Below are 26665 nucleotides of genomic sequence, written 5' to 3'. Positions count from 1 at the left end.
TAGCGGGTTATTTGGCAACTTGAGCTGATGAAAACAGGCCTATTCTCCGTTCCTTTCTTGCTCTCCCAAGTTCGCGTTCCTATTCTCTTCCCCTCTCTCTCCTGCTCTTTACGAAAGTAATTCATTAAAACTTTTCTTCTTTTGACCCTTTTGGCATTTAGTTTTGCTCTCTTTTCTCATCTCTCGCAAGCCACACTCACTCTCCCTCACCCCCCCCCCCATCTCCATCTTTTGAGGAAGACCTGAGGAAGACCTGAGGAGTGTTTCACAAAGGCTAAGATCGACTTTTTAAAGTTGGACTTACATGTAACTATGGCAGGCCATTAAGAGATTAGGAAAGTGATTTCCGGTTGTCAGCGGTGACAAAATGCGACAGAAAGTAATTTCATATAAATCAAAAGATGATTTGTAATGAGCTGTAGTGATATTACATCCTTATGTAGGGGAAGGAGCCTTGACATAATACATATTATATCATTAAAACCATTGTTGGAAACATGAATTATCCCTGAATGCATCCTTAATGTACATGTACATCTGACTCATCTATAAGGTGTCAGCTTCAATAACACAGGTAAAATTCTATACAGATTACAAAAGGCCCGACCTCATAGTCCCACACTAATGTAAGACATGTTGGCTTAATCTTAAAATGCGAGGGTTATCGACCTTCCACTTCTAGGCATCGCAACTGGCAATATAATGCTGACGTGTGGCCTCCCGCTCAGAGCAGCACCGTCCATTCAGAGTGGTGCTTTCAGCTGTAGTTCTGGTGACGGTTCTTCGGCATATGGCGCAAAGGGGGCACGTATCGCGTTACACGGCGCTCCCATTCATACAGCGAAGGTTGCCCGTGGCACACAGAGGCACTCAAACATAGTGGGCAGTGGCACTCACATGTGTAGTAGTGTGTTCTAGCTCTTAGTTGTAGCTGTGTAGACTGCATACAACGATAGGTCATTATTTAAAGGAAAAATTTGGGAATATTTTGGAATTATAGGTGACATAAACACTAAAGATAAAGACCGGTTATGGTCATGCGATTGCATTGTGAAAGAAACGTTGTGGAATTGATCAGAAAAGGTTGATCATCTAGCATATAAGTATTGGTGTGTACTGCAAGGTTCTGGAATCATCAAAATGATAAGAAATTTGGCCCAGTCTTCGTAAACTTACAAGCATTTTACCAAATATATCAATTAGTAGGCGGTTTCCCTGCAAATTTGTTATCATCATGTATTAGTCAAAACATATTCTTTCACATGATTGGTAATAAGAGCTTCCATTTCCAATACTGGTCTTTACCTTTAATCAAACAGTTAAATCAGTTTGTACAGTATGTGGTCATGAAGTATTAAAGTAGGGCCCAAAGTTAAAGGATCGACAGCAATTAGTTATTACATGAATTTGATAGTCGATTAAAACATGATGAGGCATTTTTATATAAGAGGTGCCCCCCCCCCCCCTCTCCAAAAAAAAGGAAAAGAAAATATATGGCAGCTCTCTCTCTCTCATATGTACTGGATATAAGGCACTGCATCAACATGTATACGTCCCACTGGAGGAGGAGTCACAAGAAGTTTAATGTAGTGGAATCTCTTTTTTCTCTATTCCGTATCTTTTTTTCTCTCCGTTATTCCACTAGCCCTTTCTTAATATCACCTGCAGTGCTTCTATCTCTGGCAGCTTGCAATTACAGTCTTCAATGCAATGTTACATGGTTCATATTTATCTGTCCTGCCAAGTGGGATGCTACAAGTACATACACTACACATAGATGTAGCTCATTTGGGGTTGGGCAGAAAAACAGTCTTCAGTCCCGCATGTCTATTACCATGTCAGTATTAAAGGAGCTGGGTTGGGGAGAAGAAAAAAAAATAATTACAGCCTCACAGCTCATTAGGCACATAATGGACCTGTGCAGGCTTCACTTCTCAACTCATCAGACCATAGGATGGATTAATGGGTGGGTACATACAGGCCAGTCAAGCTGGAAACCACACGGGTCATTTAAGGTCATAGCTAGCCTCACTGCAAGACTCTTCGGACATATGTTGTCCTCACAATACAGCCTACTTATTGCTTTTACAGTGTATGGTATTAAAAATCTTGAAGCCCCACTGCACTACTTGTAGCTACTTGCTCTCTCTAAATAGAAAACAATACCTAAGCGGTGCCCGTTGGTCCCCCATGATCCTCTTTTTCTTATGTTAATTAAGAGCAAAGTTTCAAGATGAGATAGCAACCTGTCAGTGACCACGCTGGGTGGTCTGATTTCTCCTGGCTAAACTAGTACAGATGGGATTTAAAGTTGAGAATGTTTCAAAAAATGTGTGAGCCTACAATGAACATGTTTAAACAATGCTTTAATCACTTCTTGAAGATAGAGAGAAAGAAAGAGGGAGACTGAAACTTGAAAGGAGACTGAAAGTAAGGAAGAGGAGGAGAGGGAATCATTCTTGTTCAACAAATCAAAACCCTTCCTACTCTGAGGTTCTCAAGCATACAATCATTATTTTTATATTGTGTGTAACACCAGTGGGAAACAATGTTCTGTATCGTAGTTGACAATAAAACTTGAATCTCAAATCTTGGAAATCTTGAGACAGGGATAGAGAAATAAATACAGATGGAGAGAGAGAAAGAAAAAGAGAGGTAGACAGAATGTGTGCGTGTTTGGTATATAGCCCACACAAAGTCTTTGTAATTTGTATACTGGTGAAAGTAAATAACAACAGAGAAACAAGATCGAAAGAATGTTGATAACAAAATAACAAGGTTATCTTGGAAACAAGGCTATGTCAAACCAATTACCCATTATTTGGCTTAAAATAGCTCAGTAAACAACAAGGTTATTTTTCGGGTGTTTTTGTAAGGACAATGTGTAATCCCAAAGAATCTTTCATACACAGACAGTATTTTGAGGGATATTTGGTTATAAGACATTGCATGGGTTGGGCTTTTCAGAAATTCAATGGTTTTTCTTTTTGAACAAATTATATTTATACAAGATCTACATGTGCATGCATGTCATGAGGGTTATAATACATTTGTACCAATGCATGTACATGTACATATACAATCAGAATGAACGCGTGGTTTCCTAGTTTTACTTGTAGCAAAGAATGTTCATGACCACCATACATGTATTTCACTCATTTTGTTAAAGATTCCACTGACAGAGGAAAAGGAAATCACTGCAGGTACTTCATGTATAATAGAACTGAATTGTTGGCACATAATAATGATAATATAATAATATTAATGAAAATAATGATACTAAATAGTAATACCCCCCCCCCCTAAAAAACAAAAAACAAAAACAGTAATACAAATAATGATGATGACAAAACTATCAAAAATTGTGCAAAGCTGACAAAGGACATTGTGTTTGTGTTTTGTTTTCTACTAGGAGAGTTTATTTGTTAGTGTTTGTTTTGTTTCTTTCTTTGTATTTTTGTGAAGATTAGAGTGCCAACTTAACCTATATCTACATGTACATGTATACACAGGGTGTAGCAGTCTTCATTACAAGTCCATTACACACATAATTGTTTCATTATCTCAACTTACAGCATCATGCCTCACACATGCGAATACGTGTATTTTAATTACTTTTCACACGTCTCCCCCAAACAGCATGGGCCCCACCGCTCAGTCAATTATCACTTATACCAAGGTTCATTCAGACAATCAAAATGTATAGCTATACAAGAATCATATATGTAAACGATTTTACCCTACAGTAGTCTGAATGTCATATGAAGAAACATTGTATAACAATGCGGTATAGCGAGACGCCTGTTTGGAAACATGAAGAAGAAACATTGTTCCGCTCTACATATACATGGAGGCTGACCATTGTATCATACTAAAATCATATTACTGGGCAGATCTGAACGTGAGTGCTAACTGAATAAACTGGCCAGCCGTCAAATCAATTGATATTAAAGATGTTTCCTATACAATATTGTTTTCAAGTCTGTACGTTCCTTTTTATACAAAGTTTCTTCATACAACTTATCTTCATACAACCTTTCTTTATACAACATGTCTTCATATGACGTTTCTTTATACATTGTGTAATATGACGTTTCATTATAAATTGTGTAATATGACATTTCATTATACGTTTCTTTATATGTTTCTTTATACGTTTCTTTATACAACATTTCTTCAAAAGATGTTTCTTCATATGACATTTCTTTATACGTTTCTTCATATGATTTTTTTTGTACAGCGTTTCTTTAAACAACGTTTCTTCATACGACGGTCCTTTATACAACGTTTCTTTATACAACTGTTCTTTAAACAACGTTTCTTTACATGAGTTTCATATAAATTTTCTTTAGCCTGAACAGACCCTAAGACTAGAGTCCCAGCCAGAGAGTATCCTCAAGGGAGAAAAGCAAAGATTTGGCTAAATTTAGCCGCTTTTGATCTGGTTTAATCCCCTAGGGAAGGGGATCTCTGTCGGTAGCAACGAGAATATTGCTGAAGAAGCCTCGATTCTCTGCATCACATCTGTGCCCCGATGGAACACAAGGATCTGCAACAACTACTTGGCTTCTTGTCTTTTTGTTAAAGGCGCAAATCAGAAAAAATAGCTTGGGCTTAAAAATATAGTCATAAATCAGTTTAGAAAATGAATTAGAATCAATAAATGAATAAATAATGAATGAAAGAAGGGATATATGAATGATTGAACTTAAAAATAAACTAACAAATTGATAAATAAAAAAAATACACCATTAATGAGAGGTAAATTTGGCAATACATCATTTCATATTGAAAACAATAACATAAAACACCTCTAGTTCAAAGTGCAGTTTGAAAGGAACTTTAAGCCTAATAAAATTGAAATTTATTAATTTGATTGAACTCACTGTAATAATCCTTGCAATGTTAGGATGGACTTCATGACAATAAAGTAACACAACAGTCTGGAGCAAGGCTAGTAACCAAGACATAGCAAGATGGATGATGAAAGCTTCAGAGTCTGTTTGATATTCCTCAAAGTAACCAATCCATGACTTTAAGGTCATCCATGATGAAGATTGAAAAGTGCAACTATTCCGTGACAAAACCAGCGAAAATTTCCCAAATGAAACTGAAACAGTTTTTGTTGTACAGAATGCAAGTCTTAATTTTGAAAAGGCAGTGTCCTTGGAATGCTATAATTCACCAAAACAAAATAGTTTGTGTCCTCAGAAAAGAGTCCTGTTTTCAGTTCAATGATGCAAATATTCCACACAAAAAAAACAGGTTTCCTGCAACAACTTCCCAATGAAAGTGAAACAATTTTGCAATAAGTTTGTTTAGGTTTCCGGTCTAAATTTTGGAAAGGCAGGGTCCTTGCACTTCTATAACTCACCAAAACAAAGTTTGTGTCCTCAAAAAAGGAGTCCTGTTTTCAGTTTAGATGCACTATTTATCATAATATATTATAACTGAAAGATTTGGGCAAAAATGAAGTTTTGTAACTCCTAAGCTTCCGAGACAGCCTTATAGAATGTAGATCACAAGGGCGTTTGAAGATTGATAAAACAGGAACAAAAAACTCCAATTAGTATCTCCGAAGACAAGTTCAATATGCAAAAATTCCACTATAAAGACACTGAAAGAAATGAGAAAATGAAGTGTTGTTGGTTGGAATGCATCTTCGGCGCAAGAGTTTTTGAATGCAGCGTACATTTGTGACAGCGATTGATGAATGCACGATATGATCGCTTCACACTGCGACGAGTACGGAGATTGTAGAAAGAGATTATGTGTGAAAGGTTGGCTTTAAAACAATGGAAGAAAAGTTAGGAAAGAAATGAAAGGGATTTAGGTTGGCCTGATTAACCATTGTGTGGGTGTGTGAATCATGCGCAACCTGGACGATCATTGTTGGATTGTGATTCTAAAATGCCCTCTCAGTCCCCCTTCGCTACCTTGATCAGAAGATTGATGAATGATTCTTTGTCTGATACGCCCCCCCTTATTCTATGCATGTCCATGCCCCCCTCCCCCCCCCCCAACCTCTGTTTATCAAATTGTGTGGACGTGCACGTACAATGTAAATTTCAACTCATGCACTAATTGCTGGATCATAATTCTAAAATGCCCCCTCAATTCCTTGTTGCTACCTTGAATCAGAATATTATATAAACAAGTCGTATGTATGATTCTTTGTCAATGATGTTGCCCCACCCCTTAATTTCTGACAGTCCAGGCAACCCCCCCCCCCCCCAACACTGTTCATCCAATCACAGGTACATGTAGGCCTACATAATTATTAGACCATAATTCTAAAATGCCCCCCTCAATCAGCTTGATCAGAAGATTAAACATACCACCCCCCTCCCCACAACTTTCGTCGTCTGATAGTATACCCCTCCCCCCTCCCCCCCCCCCTACACCCGCAACTTCCCCGATAGGCCAACATGTACACTGTACATCACAACCTGTGCAAAAATAATTCTTGGATCATATTCTGAAATGCCCTCTGGGACCCCCTTCGCTACCTTGACCAGTAGAGATTAAAAGTACATACAGTTGTACATGTACTTTATATACAATGTACTATATACTTCTTTGTGGTTGATGTTGCCCCGCCCCGCCCCCTCCCTTCCCCCTTCATTTTAATTGATTTGTGTCTGTCCATAGTACTACAGTACTATCTTAAAAATAAGAATATAATAAAATTCAGGTCGTTCTACTTTTCAGTGAGACCATCTGTTCCCTGTGAATACTACATGTATCCCATTGACCTAATTGAGAAACAAGTGTTACACAGAATTAGGACAATTATAATAGAGATCTAGAACGGCCTAGTGCATGCATGAAATGTGCTAATATTTGCATTATGATGGTTGAATGGTTGGCTCCTGGAGAGGGAATAAAGACCCATATAAAGAATAAATTTGTGTATCATTTGTCATAATTTATACTCAAAAAAGTGCGCTTAGAAGAGTAAATAACATGTATTTGTGTGAAGTGAGCTTTAAAACACTGACGATTGCAAAAGTAATTTTTTGTTGGTAGCTATAATTGTAAATTTATTTTTAAAAATAATTGACCAATTGAATAAAACAATCTTTTTTTATAGGGAATGATATGTTTTTCATTCATTTTTTTCTTCCAATCATTTCCTTCTCTCTGTGTTATTGAGACTTAATTGTATACATGTATTTCATTCATGTTTCTATAATTTTTTGTCCCTGTATGTGTGCTTTTGTTTATATTCATTTGTGTGTTTGCTTTGTTTGTAATGTTCTGTTTTGGTAATTTGTTATTCTCCCTCTAAGTTTTAGCGGAAGGTTATTTTCCTATTACACATACCCATCATGCTGCTGCTACTATCACTGTTAATGCTACATGTATCTTGTCTCTAAAATGTCAAACAGTACATCTACATCTAGAATTCTAGATGTGTTGTGGGTTACACACTTGTACTGTGTTCCTCAAACACTGATTCAATTGACAAGAAACCATTCATTTGGTACGATGACAATGTTAAGTTTATGGGCAACATTGCTAGCTCAAACACCCATTCATTTGACAAGGAACATTATATTTGGTACGGTGACAGACAATGTTATCAAAGTTATGGGCTACATTGCTAGCTCACACACCCATTCATTTGACAAAAACATTTTACTGGGTACAGTGACAACGTTAATGAATGCCATTAATTAAAGTAACCTTTTCTTTCATCTACTATTTCCTGGTTGCATTCTTTCCCTCTGTCACAATGCAAGCCATTCAGGCTACATGTACTTCAGTTGTAATGGATCTACAGTATATTTGGTTTTTAGCCTTTGAAAGCTTTTAGTTTCTCTCTCCAACCTCTAACCACTCAAGTCTCACAAGGTCTGTCTCCATCAGCTTGAGTTTGCCAGATAACCCGCTATTTTCAGACTCAGGATATTATCTTGAAGCTTGAAATTGCGTCCTCACCAGAGCGATACGCTCATCACAAACTAGCTCGGACAGGCGCGAATTAGCCCGCTATTTCCCAAATAGCGGGATATTTTAGAAACAAGACCAAGATTTCTCAGGATATTTCTTGACCAAATATCCCGCTAATTGCAACTGCGGGCTGATGAACACGCAAATTAACTGGCTAATTTGCGACAGGGATAGTTAAAATAGCGCATTATTTGGCAAACTTGGGCTGATGAAAACAGGCCTACATGTATTAACTCCCTGCAAAGTACAGTTTAGTATTGCAAGTTCAGATTGCTGTTCAAAGCTTACTAAATTATTTTGATCTCTAAAAATGTCACCACGAGAGTGTTTTCCCTCAATAGTTTTGTAACGTTTTACAATATTATATTACTTTATTTTTAACAATATGCATCTAAACAGCATTTCACACTTCAGATTTCTTTTCTTATGTATGCAGCAAGCTAAACTTTGCAATCTCCAAAGTCTTGAGACAATACCTGGTGAACGATTAACTCATTATTTCAAACTAATCAAATGCAGCGTAATTTCAGATTGTCAGTAGCTTAATAATTCAATCATCCTTCCAATACAAGAAAGCCCTTACTTATTTAAACCACACATACATGTAATTTCAATACCTGTAGGTACAGGAATTATCCCTGATTTGATTTCTTGAACTCTGTGAAAAAAGCGTTTGCTACATCAAAAATATAAATAAAAATATTATTAAAAAATAGATCACAGAAGAGTATCACTGTTGCCAATTTGATAAACACAACGTCCACAGTGACTCGTGCAATCACAGATTGTAACAAAGTTCTTACCTGTAGTTTAGCGAGGGGTATGATGTCACAGTTGGTCGGCCGATGCCAGACCGTCTTCTGTAGCATCTCATTGTAGTAGTAGAAACGGGACGTCTTTGGATCAAACAGCTCCCACCACTGGTTGTTATCTCTCTTTTTCCTGTAAATAGAAAGAGGAAATGAGAATTTGTAAGACATCTTCTATAGATTGGATGTCTTTGAAAGATTTGAAATAAGAAATAAATATTCCTTGAAATCGACCGTGTACTGGTGAGACATTTTATAACATGTCGCTTCTGGGCTTTGTTCGTATCCCTTTTTGTTGTTCTTGTTTTAACTGACAAGCATCCTCCTACTCTTTCTACTCCCCCCCCCCCCCCCCGAAAGAAATTCTCTCTCTCTCAGTCTCTCTCTCTCAGTCTCTCTCTCTCTCTCCCTCTCTCCCTCCCTCCCTCTCTCCCACCCTCTCTTTCGGTTTGCATTCCGTCCCATTCCTCCATTTCGTTTCAAACCTCTCTCCTCTACTTCTAGATTTACATTCACTGCAAAAATACCATACTATACTCGAGTTACAATTCTACACCATTTCTACAATGTCACGGCCCACATAACATTGTCCTAATTTGGAATTACACTTCCATCCCCAGGTCAATGTCTACACCATTACAAACTTATCCTTGGTGATTGCCAAACTCTTTTAGGGGGCCTGCACCATGTTTAATTTCCATCACCTAGCAATTTAGCTAGGTAGAGATCAGAGACTTGTATTGTTGTTGACAAGCAGGGTAACATACATGCCGAGAATCCAAAGAATTCGCTGTTTCGAAGGCCTGGTACTCTCACCATGGTCTATATAGCCTGACTTCTAGAATTAAAGATGAAGTTGAGTTCTGGTCATGTGATTGCATTGTGAAAGAAACGGTGTGGAATCAACCAGAAAAGGTTCATCATCTATAAGAATTTGTGTGTATTGCAAGGTTCTGGAATCATCAAAATGATAAGAAATTGGCCAAGTCTTGGTAAAGTTACAAATACTGTACACAGAAAGATGTACTGTACATGTATATGGGAATACACAAACACGTGGCGTAAAGATCCTACCCCCGAGTTTTACGATGTTACATGAAATATTTAGAATATGAAGGCATTTGAAGAGCCATGCTTTTCAGGGAACATGTCTTATCTGATGTTCTTCCACACTTGCATAATAAGAATGATAACGCTCACAAATTATTTTTCACCTCTTCCCAGAACTCAACCTTCTCTTTAAAGGGACTGCTTACCATTTTCAAATTTGTGTATCAATTTTCCACAGAATTTACATGAACACGAAAAAGATATAAGTTTTTGATTGAATTGAGTACATGTATGATGAAAGAGGTTAACGTAGATTTCAAATAGAGTATACAATTGTCCATTTGTTCACGATGAACTTGTACTTTCGGTGCACAGCTAGACTCCACAGGGTGCATCATATATAATGTGAACATGCCCTCTTTGTTGCCACAGCTCCAATGAGTCTGCTCCAAAGTTTGGAGTACAATATGAACACAGGCTTGACACGGCTTTGACCTTTGAAAGATTTGACTCTGCACTGTAGGGTAAGCACAGCCAAGCAAATATCAGCCTTGAGTCCTTGACACAGCTACTCAAACACAACTGATTAGCACATAAGTGTGAACACACCCTATACCCCAGCCAGCCTCAATCTTCTCTTGAAAAGAGTGTGATGCAAGCAGTGTAAAAAATACTTTTCTGTTCGATCGCAGAGGCTCTTTTAGGAAATATTGTAACACTAAAAGTATAATTTCTCACAGGGATATTTATGTATTTCATTATTTTTGACAGAGTTAGACCCCGTTTACAGTGAGCAAAAGGCTGGGCCGGGCCGCGGCTCGGCCTAGCACTGTAAACACGCAAAAGGCCAAATGCGAGGCCAAACTGGCCGCGCATTTGGCCCTGCTCTGGAGGTAATCTCGGCCCAGCCTATTCTCACTGTAAACGCACGCAGGGCCAAATGCGCGCCCAACTGTAACCCCGGAAGTGAAAGTTCGCCGTGTATAGGAAATTGGGGAAAAGATTCACTGCTCATCGCGTGCGACCGGATCTGCACTGTGACCCCAGGCGCGCGCCCCACAAATAATCGTTTGTTTACATGCAGAGCGCCACTCTGACAAAATATTGAAAGGTTGCAATTTAGGCCGCGGCCGAGCCTGCCACTGTAAACGCACAAAATTGCGGGGCCGAGTGGCCCTTTTCTCACTGTAAATGGGGTCTTAGTTTAACAGAGCTCTTTTCAATAGAAAAAACTTTCTGAGCTATTGGCAAATTAAATAACTCGATCACCGCTCCCATGTATTTGTTGGGGGCTGATGCAAAGGTGTGAAGGTGATGCACGGCACAGTGTGAACATGGTTTAGTCAGTCTACCATGCCCCTGGTAAACTTCACCCTTGACCCTCTGTAACATGCTGCAGTCTAGAGTTTCAAGCAACAAGGTTGAATTAGGTTCCATTACAAGAAAACTCTAAGATCAAATACAGGATCAATGTATGTACTAAACAGTACAACAGCTTAATATGCAGTAACCAATCTGAATGTAGGCTGTCTAAATAGCCATGTCTGTGATCGGTCCAGGTTTGTTCTTTCTTTCTTTCTTTAGAACGACAGCTACAACTTGACGAGACTTGTTCGGACGTAGCTCTCTTTCCTACAATCTACATGTAGGGCTTATACATCAAAGGTGTGTTGTCCAATTCCCCTGCCTTACAAAGAGTTATACAGTAATTGATCCAAATCAATCGCAAGTTTGCAATCTCCTATCTCTAATATGTACATTGTTGTGATTGATATCAATCACAAATAAGTTACAATTAATATAAATTGTTTGTATAATGACAAAGATGTACAATATGTGTTAAAGCAGTTGTCCTAAAATCAAATAAGACACATTGTCTTGGCATCATATATTTCATCTACAGTGTAGGATACATTTTGTTGGTAAAAGTATCATGAAGCATTCAACGTTACATATGCCCATGCTAAATTCAAATTTACAGAAACTCATTTTCCAGCCTGATTTGCAATGAGAATTATTTAAATGATATGAAAGCAAAATGTCAGGTCCTGCAAGTGTAGTGCCAGGACCCTTTCAAAGGATAGGGATGGACTTTACAGCGATAATTCATCCATATTGCAGAGAAAAGGGAGGTTTTAGGGTATGGGAGGGGTGGATCGTAATTCCATGGTCATTTCTAGCAAGGTCATCATTGGACAGTTATTATAAGTGGTATTTAATAGCTTTCAGAAGGACTGGACCTTCCAAACATAGTGGAAATTCTTTGCCAAGAAATTTCAGATACCAGCAGCCTTTTCACACACAGCTAAAATTCTATAAACATGACTAGTATAAACGTGTTTCGAACGTGTTTAAACTAATCACGAGCCTTTCACACACAGAAATTTTGTTGCGATCGTTAATACTGCTCGTAAAATGCGCAGTAGTGCCATTGCGCATTGAAGGTCATGTTATGTCAATCAAAGCGCACGCTCCATCCAGTTTAAACACGTTTAAACACGAATTTCCTTTCACACACAAAATGTCAAGCTCTCTAGATACGAACTTCGTATCTGCAGCCTGCTTTTAGGGGCGTATGGATCGCGACTTCGTATCTATCCCAACATCGTATAAACGATGTTCACACTGGGAAATTTTGTCTATAAACATGTTTAAAACTGTTGAGTGATTCTAATCATCTCTAGATACGATGAATTTTAGCTGTGTGTGAAAAGGCTGCTAGTTTCCTTGCACACACACAAATCAAGTCACCCAACTTTCTAGGCTGTACCACTAGAATAGTACATTGCTGAAACATACACATTATAGTTGTACTTTCATAATGTAGATTACAGTAATTTACACAACAATGGCAAATTCTTGAAATTTTCTCTGGATGGGAGCAGTGCAGTCAACAGCCATTCTATTGTACAAATTCTAATAATGCACGACCACCAGTATCCTGCGATGCTAGTTTTGATTGTGTTTAGATTTCAACCGCATCAAACACGCACAATTAAAAATACAATTACGACTGAGCAGAGGAGGAGCGCCATTGATGGTGCCTTTCGGTTCCAATACTGTCAGTCCATCCAGCAATTTTAACAAATTAAATTAAATTTGAGAAGCTTGTTGTAAAGCTTCTGCCCGCTTCTGTAACTGTCACTCAATTAATGACAAATAATAGGATTACATTTTATGGAGATGGTGGATTTCATCTGGAGAATTTTAATTGTAAGTGTTTATACCATCATCATGAAAGTGTTCCTCAAAGCACAATAAATTGACAAGAGCGAAGAGGGATTTATCTTTCAAAAGCCCCAAAGAGCTCTGGTAAATCCACCTCAAAAAATTAAAAAACTAATAAATATTAATGAGAGAAGAATCACACTTTTACGATAATATTAAAGGAGTCCCAGTGAATGAAAAATATTTAAAGCTGGTTCCTCTTTTCATAGGTATGATATTTGATACTTTTGTAACGATAGAAATAAAAAGAAATAGAAGTGGTTTAATGGATTTTGAAATTAAAATCTTATTGAAAGGAAGTTTTAAGGGGAATAATTGATTGTTCAAAATGTTTGAAAATGGAACTCCAGAATGCATTTTTTTTTTTAATCAATAATTCATCAAATATTTATACATGTACATCCATCAATTCATTCAATTATCTATAGATCTATTCATTTCAAATAATTATCTATTTAGAACACATACACGTAGTTATATTGATTTTTCCCCTTTTTGAGAGAACTGTACAGACTCCAAGTACAGCACAGTAGGCTTCCATTGATTAATGGATGTGGGGTGCCAAAATTACTGTAGCTTCACATTATTAATATTGCAACAATTACACGCACAATGTATGCATGTTCTCCCATATCCCTTTCATACCCCCCAGTGAGCAATTACTAGCTCAGCATAACAGGTGTTCACAATTTGATGTTTCTATTTATGGGGATATTCCACAGTTTGAGAACATGTTTTTCATTGCTAAAAGGGCAAATTAAAAATATCATAACTTTCTCATGTTTTGTCTGATTTCATTCAAATTTACACCAGTCTACTTCGCTGATTTTTCTTTTTCTTCTGGAGTAGTTTGCTATCAAGGTTGGATTTCTCTTTAAATGCAGAGTATTTTACCTGCATCACTACAAATGCTGTAATATTTGAGCATAGGCATACATAAAGCTGTTTCTGGTTCCCGAACTCGAGCATCATCACACGTACATCATGCAGTTGGTAATGCATTGTGGGACATGGCTGTCAACATATTGGGACATTGAGAGCAGCAGATGGCACTATACATGTACAGTATATAAATCCAAAAGAGTGTCAGTAGTACACCTTGCCTTTAATGCGCAATGTACATGAAAGTATTGGTTTGTAAAAAGGGGGTTTTAAGAGAGAGGGAGGGTGAAAATTGATTAGTTTGTTGATTCATCCCTTTGAACAATAAACAATCCCATTTAATATTAATAATATCGTTTTGATGGACACTCGATTCAAGGACATTCATTTATAATTCATTACGTCGAGCGTGCAAACTGCATCTATCCCTCAGAAAAACTAATACCGATGATTAAATGGGAGAATTTACAGCCATTCAAGCAATGGCGAAGAATCAATTGGCATTTAATTAGGAGACAGATGCCCAGAGTAGGCAAGTCTAATCGGACTCAATTAAACCGCTGCAACTGGTTACATTGGAACTCCATATGTTAGTCATTCACACAACAAAAACTTCACACAAAAGCCTTGCCCATCTGTAGAAATTTTGTTTGATACCATGTTTCAAGTAGGAGATGGACCCTGCATCTCCTTAAAACTTTTTGATCGAAATAATACTTGATCATCGGTTCCAGTATCCGACAATTTGATTAAGGAGGATATTACAAGAACAATTGACTGCTTATTGTGGCTAAACCATTTCTAACAAAAGTTTAGTTATACAATACAGTAAATGTTTCTGGTGAGAATGAGAGCATGGACTGCATGCAGTGGCAATTAGGGGAAAATAATCCACTTTCAGGCCCTAATTGATGACGAACGACAGGGACTTTTGACCAAAATCCAAAGCCATAAATTGCCAAAAATTGACCCATCAGCCTTTCAGTATTATGAGCAAATGTGTCTACAGACAAACAGGTGTCTGAAAAATGGTTGATTTTTATGCTTACCATTTAGGCCTTTAATTCAAAACAGTCAATCACACAAGACAGTTAATAATAATATTGATAATAAAAGGAGCAAAAAGATGGAGACAGAGAAGGGACATTTACATCTACATGTACATGTTCAGAACTAGAAGGGTGTTAAACTATAAAAGTATATGAGCTAATGTCCTTCTAGAACTAAACAGATGGAGCTTCAATATATTTAGCTCCATTACAATCAAACTTGAGTGTTCTGGACACAAAAGGAAATGTAAGAACCTCTTCAAATGAAGGAATGAACGAAAATTCAGCTTTAACTTGAAGATTTATTAAAAAGGGGTTCCTCAACAAAGAATTTGGGCATACACCATACTTGCATCCTGATTTGTGAAACTAACAATCTTCATTGTACATTTACATGTACTGTAATGCACCAATGCTTACAGTAGACAAGCATTGGCTCAAGACCCTCAACGTCAATTCTTTCTAATGGAGTGAAAATATTGTCTTAACGACAACCACAATGCCCTGGAAGATGTAAATGTTTTTGTACATTGTAGCCTACTGTGCAAGTACCATATGGCCAATTTATTTCAGACTTTCTCTCCCTCTCCCTAAAACCCTTTCCTCTCCTCCTTCCCAGACCCTTTCATCTAGGCTGTCCTCTCTCTCTTCTATTTGAAATTGATGTTTGGAGCCACAAAGGTGTCAAATCTGTGTGTGATTCTGGCTCCAAACAGACAATACATATCCTTCTCTCTCTCTCTCTCTCTCTCTCTCTCTCTCTCTCTCTCTCTCTCTCTCTCTCTCTCTCTCTCTCTCTCTCTCTCTCTCTCTCTCTCTCTCTCTCTCTCTCTCTCTCTCATTCTCACTTTCACTCTCTCTTTCTATCCATATCTTCCATCTCCCCCACCCCTCTCTCTCTCTCTCCCTCTCTCTCACTCTCTCTCTTTTCTCTCTCTCTCTCTCTCTCTCTCTCTCTCTCTCTCTCTCTCTCTCTCATTCTCACTTTCACTCTCAGTCTCTCACTCTCTCTTTCTATCCATATCTTTCATCTCCCCCACCCCTCTCCCTCTCTCTCTCTCTCCCTCTCTCTCTCACTCTCGCTTTCTATCTCTATCTTCCATCTCCCCCATCCCCACCTCTCTCTCTCTCTATCTCTCTCTCTCTCTGAGTCTTTCTTGACCCCCTTTCTCATCTCTATCTTGTACACTATGTATTGTAGATGAAGATGGTGATCATACTTGACCGATAGAAGGGTACTCCATTAAGGCGACCATTAGGAGCCAATTCACTGCATAAAGATCAATGCATGACATATACAATACATGTATGTGAAGATATCTGCAGCAATAGTCCCATACAGGTACATGAAATACACCGCTGATACATACATGTACATACATACATACATGTTGGTATTTATTGAGCGCCTTTACATGAACATGCTCAAGGCGCTTTACAATATGTTTTGACTAATACATGATGATAAAAAATTTGCCAGGAAACCGCCTACAGGTACTAATTCATATATTTGGTAAATTTGTTTCTCTCATGGACTGTGAGAGATATAGGGTAGTCCCATATACATCTTTCTGTGTAAAGTGCTTGTAACTTTGCGAAGAATGGGCCAAATTTCTTATCATTTTGATGATTCCAGAACCTTGCAGATGCTAGATGCTAGATGATCAACTTTTTCTGATCGATTCCACAACGTTTCTTTCACAATGCAATCGCATGACCATAACTGGTCTTTACCTTTAAAGAAAAATATAAGTAGGATTTCCTCTACTACTAGTACTGACATGCCATTTTATCATTGGGCATTCATCCTCCAATTTACTATTCTGATAATGATTGAATTTTATAAAAATACACTGAATATCCTGTATTGTTTCTTTATATTACCATAAAGTTCTTTTCCATGGATTTTGCATTCATCTTCCCCTTGCCATTATTCAAATTTTTTCAATAGCCTAGAGCTTTTCTCATTAACAAAAAAATGGGGAAAAAAGTAGCACATACATGTGGTGTAAACACAGTCACAGCAATGTTTGTTCTGTGACTCATTTCAAATACATGCACATACATTGTACAGTCATTCTACTCAAAATGTGACGCTTTGTTGTGCAAACAACGATTCAAAACGTGTAAATCGCTTGCAGTAAAAAGCTTTCATCTTTTTTTCTTTTGTCCTTTTTTTTCCCTTTATTTCTTTGAGTCACAATGGGGCTTTCGGTACTGCATATTTGCAATAGCATTTATGCGACTTTTCGACTGTATTGAATTTCAAGTTTCAACTGTACTGAATTTCAATATCTTTTATTAAAATAAAAGACTTGAATCTAAAGAAGGGTCTGTTTTAAAACAAGAGTCGGCTGAATGACACCTCTTGATATGAAACTGAAGTGAAGCAAAACCCAAATGACATTTCTTGACATCAAACATGATACTGGCAGCTCCAGAATCACTCACTCCTGCTGTAAATTCTAAAAATATTCATGATTATATAATCGACAATGATCATCAAAAGAGAAACTTTTACAAATTGCAGAAATTCACTATAGCGATTCAATATTTCACAGCATGAAATTTACACATATTGTATTTGCACCAGTCACAATGTCTGCAAAAATTTCATTTTTTTGTGAAAAGAGATTCTACAATAACACAAACTTCAGGGTCTTTTAATGATATCGATCACTAGTTTGCAGGCACACACCTTTGTCAGTCGGTGTGTGTAACAGTGTCTGTAATGTGAGACTAGGCTGACAACTTCCTGCACAGGCTCTGTACTTGACACAGCCAGAGACTGACAGAAGTAGGCTTGCTCAAGGCTTTTATGAATTGTGGTAGTGTCAAAATTAGAATTTGTTGCTGCAGAGTAAACTATTGCTGCTGTGGACTAACACTTTGAGAATCTGCAAACAAATTCAAATCTATCTACATGTGCAGTATGTCCCATAGCTTGGAGGCCGTTGGGGCAACAATGAAATGAAGCTTGAGAAAGACACAGGTTCTCCATATTTGAAAAAGTGTAGGAAGTGTCAATCGTCAACAGTATTCAACTGGATAAGCTTTTATTCAAGTTAAAATATATATCATCTTTTTTTATTTAGGTGTCCATATATGCATGTAACTCAACACAAATTATCCCCATATGCCTATTCCTACATGTAAATGTAGTCCCACATATGTCATGTTCATGTATGCTAAATTTTATCCTCCATGTAGATGTACATGAAGGAATTGTACATTGTAAAATAACAAAGAACACCAAGCAATTTCAACGTTATAATACCCATACTGAACCTCCACAGTTCTTCAACTCCCATCACGGCCTTCCCTCGCAATATTTGACTTCCACAGGCACATACATAATGGAGCGCAGAAGAGAATTGCTATTTGCGCTGGCATTGACCTTATGGCTATTACGTGACTGCCCCCCTCAGCAAATAACTTTCATCAAAATGCTACACAGGGTTAATGATGTAATGGTTCTTTTAGATGCATACAAGATGAAATGGCTCAGCCAGGTGGAAACCTTTAAAATGTGAATATCACAATTGTATACATATGTGCAAAGCAAGAAGGGCATTTAAAACACATGTGTATGTACACAAGTATCTCTATGAAAACTGATAGTACATTGCACAGTATATATGTTAACAATGAGTTCTGGGGAGAGGCGCAAAATAATTTGTGAGCATTTTCATTGTTATTATGCAAGTGCGGAAGAACATTAGAGAAAAAATGTTCCCTAAAAGCATAGCGCTTTAAATGTATTCATATTCTAAATATGACTCGGCCGAATTTCTTATCATTGTCGATGATTCCAGAACATTGCAGTACACACCAATACTAACATGTATGCTACATAATCCACTTTTTGTGATCGATTCCACACTGTCTCTTTCACAATGCAATCGCAAGACCAGGCCAGAGCTCAACTTTATCTTTAAGAAGCAAATGATAAGAGTAATGATTTACATGCACACTTTAACGTACGGTACATCAAAGTGACGAATGATGTTTTGCTTTCCCTTTCAATGAGCAGTAGTACTACATGTACAGTACACGCATCAAACATGGTTTTCATGTTTTAAAAATCTCACTTTTTGTCGATATCATGGGTGACACATCAGTATGTAATGTCAACAAAAATTATCATGCATCACAGTACTCACAATTGAATGGGTAAATTGTAAGAGTTTTCAAAATAAAAGCAAGTTCTATTGTTTGAGTTCTTAATTATCTACATGACCTGTGTATACAGGGAGTTTTACTGAAGGTTTGCCAGGGGTACTGCAATACTATTTTTTTAAACGGGGGGGGGGGGGGGGGGGGGGGGGGGGGGGGGGGGGGGGGGGGGGGGGGGGGGGGGGGGGGGGGTGGGGGGGGGGGGGGGGGGGGGGGGGGGGGGGGCATGATGGTGGAGGTTGGAGGTTCCTTCCGAATAAGGAAGTATTTTCCGACAAACAGCTTGACCAGGCTTGAAGTATTCCAATCTGCCAACAAGGGTTACATGTACCCCCACCCTCCCCCCCCCACCCCCCCTCCCACATACACACACACATCTAACAATGCCCCTGATTTTGGCCTTCCCAACACAGATCCTCGTTTTCATAATTACCTTGCGGTCATTGGCATGGGCTACCATTTCGTGGAAGGACCCCCAGTGGGCTGCTTCCTCTCCCCCCCCCCCCCCCTCCCTCTGCTCTTTCCACTCTTTCCACTCTCTACCATAGGTGCAAACAAGGCCAAGCAAGGACTCTTCTAACAGCACTTCGCACGTTCAGACCAGGGACAAAAATATTTCAACAATTTTGGGGGCTACTTTTCAAGCTTGCTTGCATGAAAATATTACTCTTGAATATGTTGTGCATTAAACTATATGCACATTTTTTTTTTTTTTTTTTGGGGGGGGGCTCTTATCTGACTTTCAGGTGCTCTTTTGGGCATTTCGGGGGCTAATTCCCCCTGAGCCCCCGTGTATTTTTTCCCTGGTTCAGACTTTAGGAAATTCATACAAAACTCTTATAAAGAAACATTGATATAAATAACGTTGTATATAAAGAAGCTAAAGAAACTGGTTTTGACATGGTACATGCCAGTTGACATGACAGCCTCCAATCATGTGTGTGCAGTCAAACTCCAGTTATACAATTTTGGTACGATACGACATCCAGACTAGAGCGAGATGCTAATTCTTAATCAATTGTTCATTCAAAACAACGCTCTAACATGCGTTTTATTACAGGACATTCAGACTACCACATTTTAATTCCTTATTCTTGTATACATGTAGCCATACTATGATGAATTTCGGTAGTATGAACACACTGAACGCTGGGCAAGAACATAGCAATTAAGTCCATCTCAACCCTCATTACAAGCTCGCCGTTGACAGTTCCCTAGTAAGATATCTTTCCATGGTCCACTAATGAAAGCTGTCACTCTGAATTCCTAAGATACCAGCAGCTCACCCAGAATCGCTCTCAGAAGTCGGTATATTCCCTGACCAAATAGGCTTCAACGGTCAATAAGCATTCCGTGATGGAAGCTGCCACGCGTTTTAAGTGCATATTACATGTACATATCGCAATACATTGTAGGTGACAGTTTTCCTTCTTCATTCAGTTCCATTCTAAAAACAAAATGTTTCTTTTTTTGTTTGTGTGTTAACTTTTCTTTATTTCTTTAATAACTTCATATGAGAGGTCATAGCTTTCTCAAATCCAGAAACATATTTTAACTGTTCTGTATAAAGTTATAAACGTTATGCTTTTTGATGTACATGTAAATATATTCATGTTTATTCAGGGCCCCATGGAAGACCACTACTTATTGGTGAATGGGCTACCCTGACAAAAGATTAGAAATAAAAAGAAAGAAATAAATACAAACAAAATGACATTGATTAATGGATAAAAGCATCATCAAAAAAGTTTTTTTTTTATTTTTTTTAAGAGGAAATGAAATAACCTTCCAATGGGCCATATCAAGTTAAATATCAACTGTGAATTCATAGATTCTGCATACCTGTACACTGTGGTACATGTTGTAGCAAATTGACAGAAGTGGAGGAAGGCCTTTATTCTACAGCTGGGCCATTCCATGGTAACTCGCGTTACACCTAATGGGTACATTGACACGATAATGTGCCTATATCTTTAGAACTGCTAGGATCTACAAGATACTTTTTTCAAAATGGACAGGGTAGATATAGAACAACTGAATGAAACAAAAAAGAAAAGTGAAGAACAAACATTTTTAGATTCTTGGATTATTGAATTTCGGTAACTCGCGTTACAAAAAAAGGACGTGGTCAATTCTATGAGACCCTCTTTTGGCAAAGTCTCCTCATACTAGACAATCTTGACAAAATCTTTCCTACTTTAATTTGATAGTAGGTTGTGACTTACTAGTATAAGATCACAATATCAAAGATAAGAAACAATGGACTAGTAAAATGCAGGAAGCAAATTATATGTCGGTAACTCACGTTACGGTAACTCGCGTTACATTTTGTCCGGAGGCCATTTTCACCCCTATGTAATAGATTAAATATCACAGGACCCCTTAGAATATGAAAATATATTCATCTTTTTTCCATTTAGCGAAATTTTCAGGAAAAAATATTACAAGAATCCTGTGTAATCTGCAATAAATTGTTTTTTTTTTCATCTACAGTCCCACATGTACGTTTTTGATGATGGTTTGAGATCTTAGGAAATCAACAAAAATGAAAAATAAATTGTATTGAATTTGAAAGGCCCTAATGTTTTATGAACATCCATGGCATAAGGTTAGTGATAAATCAAAGAATTAACATAAGAGGTACATTTCTTTTTTTGATGTCATGTCCTTCTCTCATGGAATGGCCCAGCTACAGTATTACAGTACAGTATACAGGCAGGGACATCTATGTCCCTGGTACAGGTAAAGAGGTTTAACCCAAATGTTGGGAGAAACTTGAGCTAAGAGACCCTGGAATGTTTTCCAACTCTTATGTAAACAGGGCTCTAGTACAGACCCAGACAAACTTGTAACAGACAGTAAATAAGAATTAGGTCATCCGAGGTCATGCAAGGTCACCAGGGGTCAACTGTACATGTATCAGATGTGAAGGTCGTGTCAGAGCCTCAGAGGTGTCATACATGTAGGAATCCCTGCACTCTAGGACCATTCACACAAAGAAGGTTTTGAGATGCGAACCAATGATTTTTTTTAAACCACCATCAGAAATCATTATTTCCTATTGAGGGCTAATACCTCAAAAACTGTTGAAACATTTTTGTTTAAAAAAATGTTAAATCGCACTAAAATGAGTAAATAGTGTTTTCCCCTGGACCTAAGCCTGCATCTCAAACAGAGGGGAGGGCAGGCTTACATACAACACATCAACAATCTTTTTCGCTTCCTTGTCTGCTCAGCGTTAGACTCGAACTCGAAAGTCATGAGAGCCAAACGAGGCGATGCATGTACAATGTCCTGGATGTAAACTGTACACTATGCTCATTGCCACCATTTAACATGTCTTTTACACCCATTCCCTTCCCATTTTCGACAGATGAATTGAATCCCCCTGCATCTTCATCGAATGAAAGTGAGTTGTCAGCTCCACGGAGGACCCCTTGACGGTGCCTCACTCCGCGATGAGCCCGTGATTGCCTAGTATAAACACATTACTGCCAAGTGTAAAAGTGTAAACACTCAGCGAATTTGCAAGTTTCAGAATCAGACTCGGTAGCGGTGATACATGTAGATGTACATGTACATACATGTGGGAGACTGGGAGTGGAAAGCAATTAAGCTCTTGAAAGCTCCAACTGAGCTCTGGGAAAAAATACGAGACAAATAAAAATAAAACATGAAATGGAAAGTCCACTTACATACATGTATATTTCCTATACCTCTTTGGAATTCAAAATTTAAGACTGATGCATTTTCAAAATCTTTTTAATACTTGATTTTTCAGGAAAAGCTTAAATACATTCATGGAATTCCTGCATCTTTTATTTTATTTTCCCTTTACTTCACTTAATTTATTCCTGTTTTACATTACATTGTTTTTTGTCACCAGTAGTACCGGGGGGTGGGGTGGGGGGGGGGTGGGGGGGGGGGGGGGGTTTCATAAAGCTGTGCCTAATGTTACGAAGGACTTTATAATTGATTTGAATATGAAGAGCCAAATGGGATGCTCAAAGTTATTCCTGACAATTTTATATGAAACACCCCCGGATCTCCATTTCTCCCTGGAAATGGAGTGGAGTGTCAGGGATTGAACCCACGACCTTTAAGCATTTCCATTTCCCATTCAAGTACTAAAGCCATTGAATAACATCCCCTCTACCATTGCTTGAACATGTATGTCTAGTTGGCTACATTTAGCCTGAATGTCAACACGAGTTTGCGCACCCAAAGAGACATTTACCAGTCATCCAAGTCACTCTCGTGTTGAAACCAGAGAAGTGGTTTGATGGAAGATGTCAGTAGGCCTGTTTTCATCAGCTCAAAATTGCCAAATAGCACGCTATTTCTTATTTGGGAAATAATCCCTAAGTTACAAATCGCGTCTTCATCAGCTCGAGACTTGAAACTCAAGCTCCAGAAATTAGCTTTTAAAAAGAGAAGGTTGAGTTCTGGGAAGAGGTAAAAAAATAATTTGTGAGCTTATCATTCTTATTATGCGAGTGTGGAAGAACATCAGATAAGACATGTTCCTTGAAAAGCATGGCTCTTCAAATGCCTTTATATTCTAAATATGTCATGTAACATCGTAAAACTCGGGGGTGGGATTTTTACGCCACGTGTTCGTGTAGTCCCATATACATCTTTCTGTGTACAGTGTTTGTAACTTTACCAAGACTTGGCCAAATTCTTATCATTTTAATGATTCCAGAACCTTGCAATACACACAAATTCTTATAATGCTAGATGATCAACCTTTTCTGGTCGATTCCACACCGTTTATTTCACAATGCAAGCGCATGACCAGAACTCAACTTCATCTTTATATATTTTGGTCGGCGTTCGCGCATAGTGCGAGTCTTCAGGCTGGTGAAGATGCACCAGAAAAATAGCAGGATATTTAGCAAACTAGCCCGAGATATCTTGAGATGATTATCTCGGCCAAATATCCTGCTAATTGCAACTTCGGGTAGATGAAGACGCAAATTAACTGGATAATTTGCGATCGAGATAGTTCTAATAGCGGGTTATCTGGAGCTGATGAAAACAGGCCTAGTGTGTTGTTGATTCTCCTACATTGTCAGTTTATTTAAATACACCAGTGATGGCGGACTTCTTTCAGCACTATGTATTACATTAATGTGCTGTCATACTCTTGTTTACTGCCCTCGGCCCACGTATTTGATGACATGCACATGCTTGTACCAGTACATGCGCGAACATGTTTAGAGGGTGATGTAAGAAATTCATTCAAATTGGCTTGAATTTCTTTGTTTCCTTTCAAGTGCTCAAAATAGCAGCTGCCCAGATGTCACTGATATTCCTCCAGGACAACCATAATGTGTACATATACATGTGTTCAGATTTACAGAACATTGTACATGTACTTCTGCCTACATTGTAGGTTGCCTACTGTACATGTATGTGGCAACTACAACAAAACAATGGTTACCATAATTTTATGTGATTTATATTTTAACCCACTGCCCACGGGAACCGGATGGTCCCTGTATTAAAGCCAATGGAAATGCAAGAATTCAGTTTTCAACAGGTTTAATAATAGGACCATCAACAGTTGAAATTGGTTAACCAAAACACATGACCTCATTGACCTGACTGCCCAGCTGGTAATCTTTTCTTTCTTTTACGTTAAAGTTAAAAACAGAGCCCTGTAGTTTCCTGTAATACCTTGATAATAGTATTCAAGAAGTTTACTAACAAAATTTTGGGTGTAGGATGGTAAAAAAGAAATAGGCGAAGGGCCGGGAGGAGAGGGGAATCCGAAGAAGAAAAAAGTACTGGTATTCAAAGAAAGAAAAAAGTACTCAAAGAAAAAAGGAAAGTACTCAAAGTAATATAGAAATCTAGCACTGGGATATTTATAATACACCATTATAATGGTAGAGTGATGCTCACAAATAGTACTGTCAATGTCAAGGAGAGGATTTGCTTCTGTTCATTACATGAAGCGACATGTGCACATAGTCAACATTGTTTGCTTTCAACTGGCCCTTTGCTTTGGTTGTCATCCCTTGTTAACGATGCGACATTGCCGCTGATGATGGTTTCTGTCAGGCATGAAGTCAGGTGACACAAGGCATGATATCAGGTGACACTGCCCAGGTGATGAGGTTTGTAATCAGGGCCCTAAAGAGCTTGTTGACAGGCCACAGCTCATGAATATTCATGCCAGTAATTGTCTCATAAACTTCTTACTACAAGCAGAAGTGAATGTACTGTACCCAAATGTACATGTACATGTACATGTACAGTATGTGCATCATGTAATGTACAATATGTACATTATGAAATGTACAGTACATGTATGTGCATGTACATGCATAGCATGTAACATGTACACCTGTACTGTACATATCCACTTTAAATATTATTTCACAACATTATCATATCATACATTTACCTACGCGTGAACAATTCTTGTTGAAAAAGCAAATTATCAAAAGAATTGAAAAAGCAATATATTCCTAAATTACTAAACCAGCATAATAAAATGTAAACAAAAATAAATTTCCTATAGATCTACATGTATAGGTGAGTCTCGAAAATAGTGAAAAAGAATTCTAAAAATGTTTGTAGTTTAAAAAAAAGTATTTACCCCACACCTGACATAGCTTCAGAATAAATGCATGCATACATGTACTTTAACTTGTCATCCTTCAGTACATGTGTAGCTCTATGAATTTTATGAAATGACATTCCCGGGATGCTAAAGATAAGCCTCTAAAATGGCATCAAAACATATCTTGCCAGCATCTTGCAATGAAGTCATTACAGTACTGTAGGCCTGGCCCTGAACTTCAGAATTGATAATGGGTTTGGTGACAGCTCTCTTCTCTCTCTCTCTCTCTCTCTCTCTCTCTCTCTCTCTCTCCTCTCTCTCTCTCTCTTCTTCTTTCTCTCTCTCTCTCTCTCTCTCTCTTTCACTCTAAATCATTTCTGACCCCTCCCCCCCCCCCTCCCATTCCTTCACCTTCTCTCTTGCCCTTCCTTCCTAATGTAAAATGTACTCTTCCTCCCCTGTATTCTTTCCCTTCTTAGGCCATGTAAAAAAATATCCATGTTTAGCGTCCCCACCCGCTTCCTTTTTGGGGGCAGCCTCCTATTTTTTTTTGGTTGATTTTGTTGATTTTTTTTTTGATTTTTTTTTTTGATTTTTTTTTTTTTTTTTAGAAAAAAACATGAAAAACACTGCTAAAATGGATCTATTTCTGATTTTAAAAAAAAAAAAAAAAAAAAAAATGTCGGCGGCCATCTTGAAAAATAGCCCGACTGTGAGGGAAAATGTACCGAGCGGCCATTTTGAGCGGCCATTTTGAAAGAAAGAAAAAAAAGAAGAAAAAAAGGGCCTCCTCCTTCCTATTTTTTGAAAAAACAGGACGCTAAACATGTTTGTTTTTTTTTTTTTTGTTTTTTATCCACCATTCCCCTCTCTTCCTTCCCCCCCCCCCCCCCTTTCTCTCCCCCTCTCTCTATCCTCCTTCCTCACCTCTAACCCTCCCC

At 38.1% G+C, this 26665-nt stretch overlaps 1 protein-coding gene across 4 annotated transcripts in view; it reads right to left on the bottom strand.

The window, feature by feature from the left end:
- LOC593776 overlaps window positions 1-26665 on the bottom strand; it is an 81381-nt gene that overhangs the window by 41462 nt on the left and 13254 nt on the right. For all 4 annotated transcript variants that reach the window (XM_030993269.1, XM_011666246.2, XM_030993270.1 and 1 more), the window contains exon 3: window positions 8760-8898. In XM_030993269.1, coding sequence (XP_030849129.1) covers window positions 8760-8898 — 139 coding nt within the window. The remainder of the gene's footprint in view (window positions 1-8759; window positions 8899-26665) is intronic.

The sequence above is a fragment of the Strongylocentrotus purpuratus genome, unplaced genomic scaffold, assembly GCF_000002235.5.
Source record: "Strongylocentrotus purpuratus isolate Spur 01 unplaced genomic scaffold, Spur_5.0 spur5_scaffold_20, whole genome shotgun sequence".
In the NCBI taxonomy this organism is placed as follows: Eukaryota; Metazoa; Echinodermata; class Echinoidea; order Camarodonta; family Strongylocentrotidae; genus Strongylocentrotus; species Strongylocentrotus purpuratus.
The sequence above is the reverse complement of the archived record's forward strand: the minus strand, read 5'-3'. Positions and strand labels throughout refer to the sequence as shown.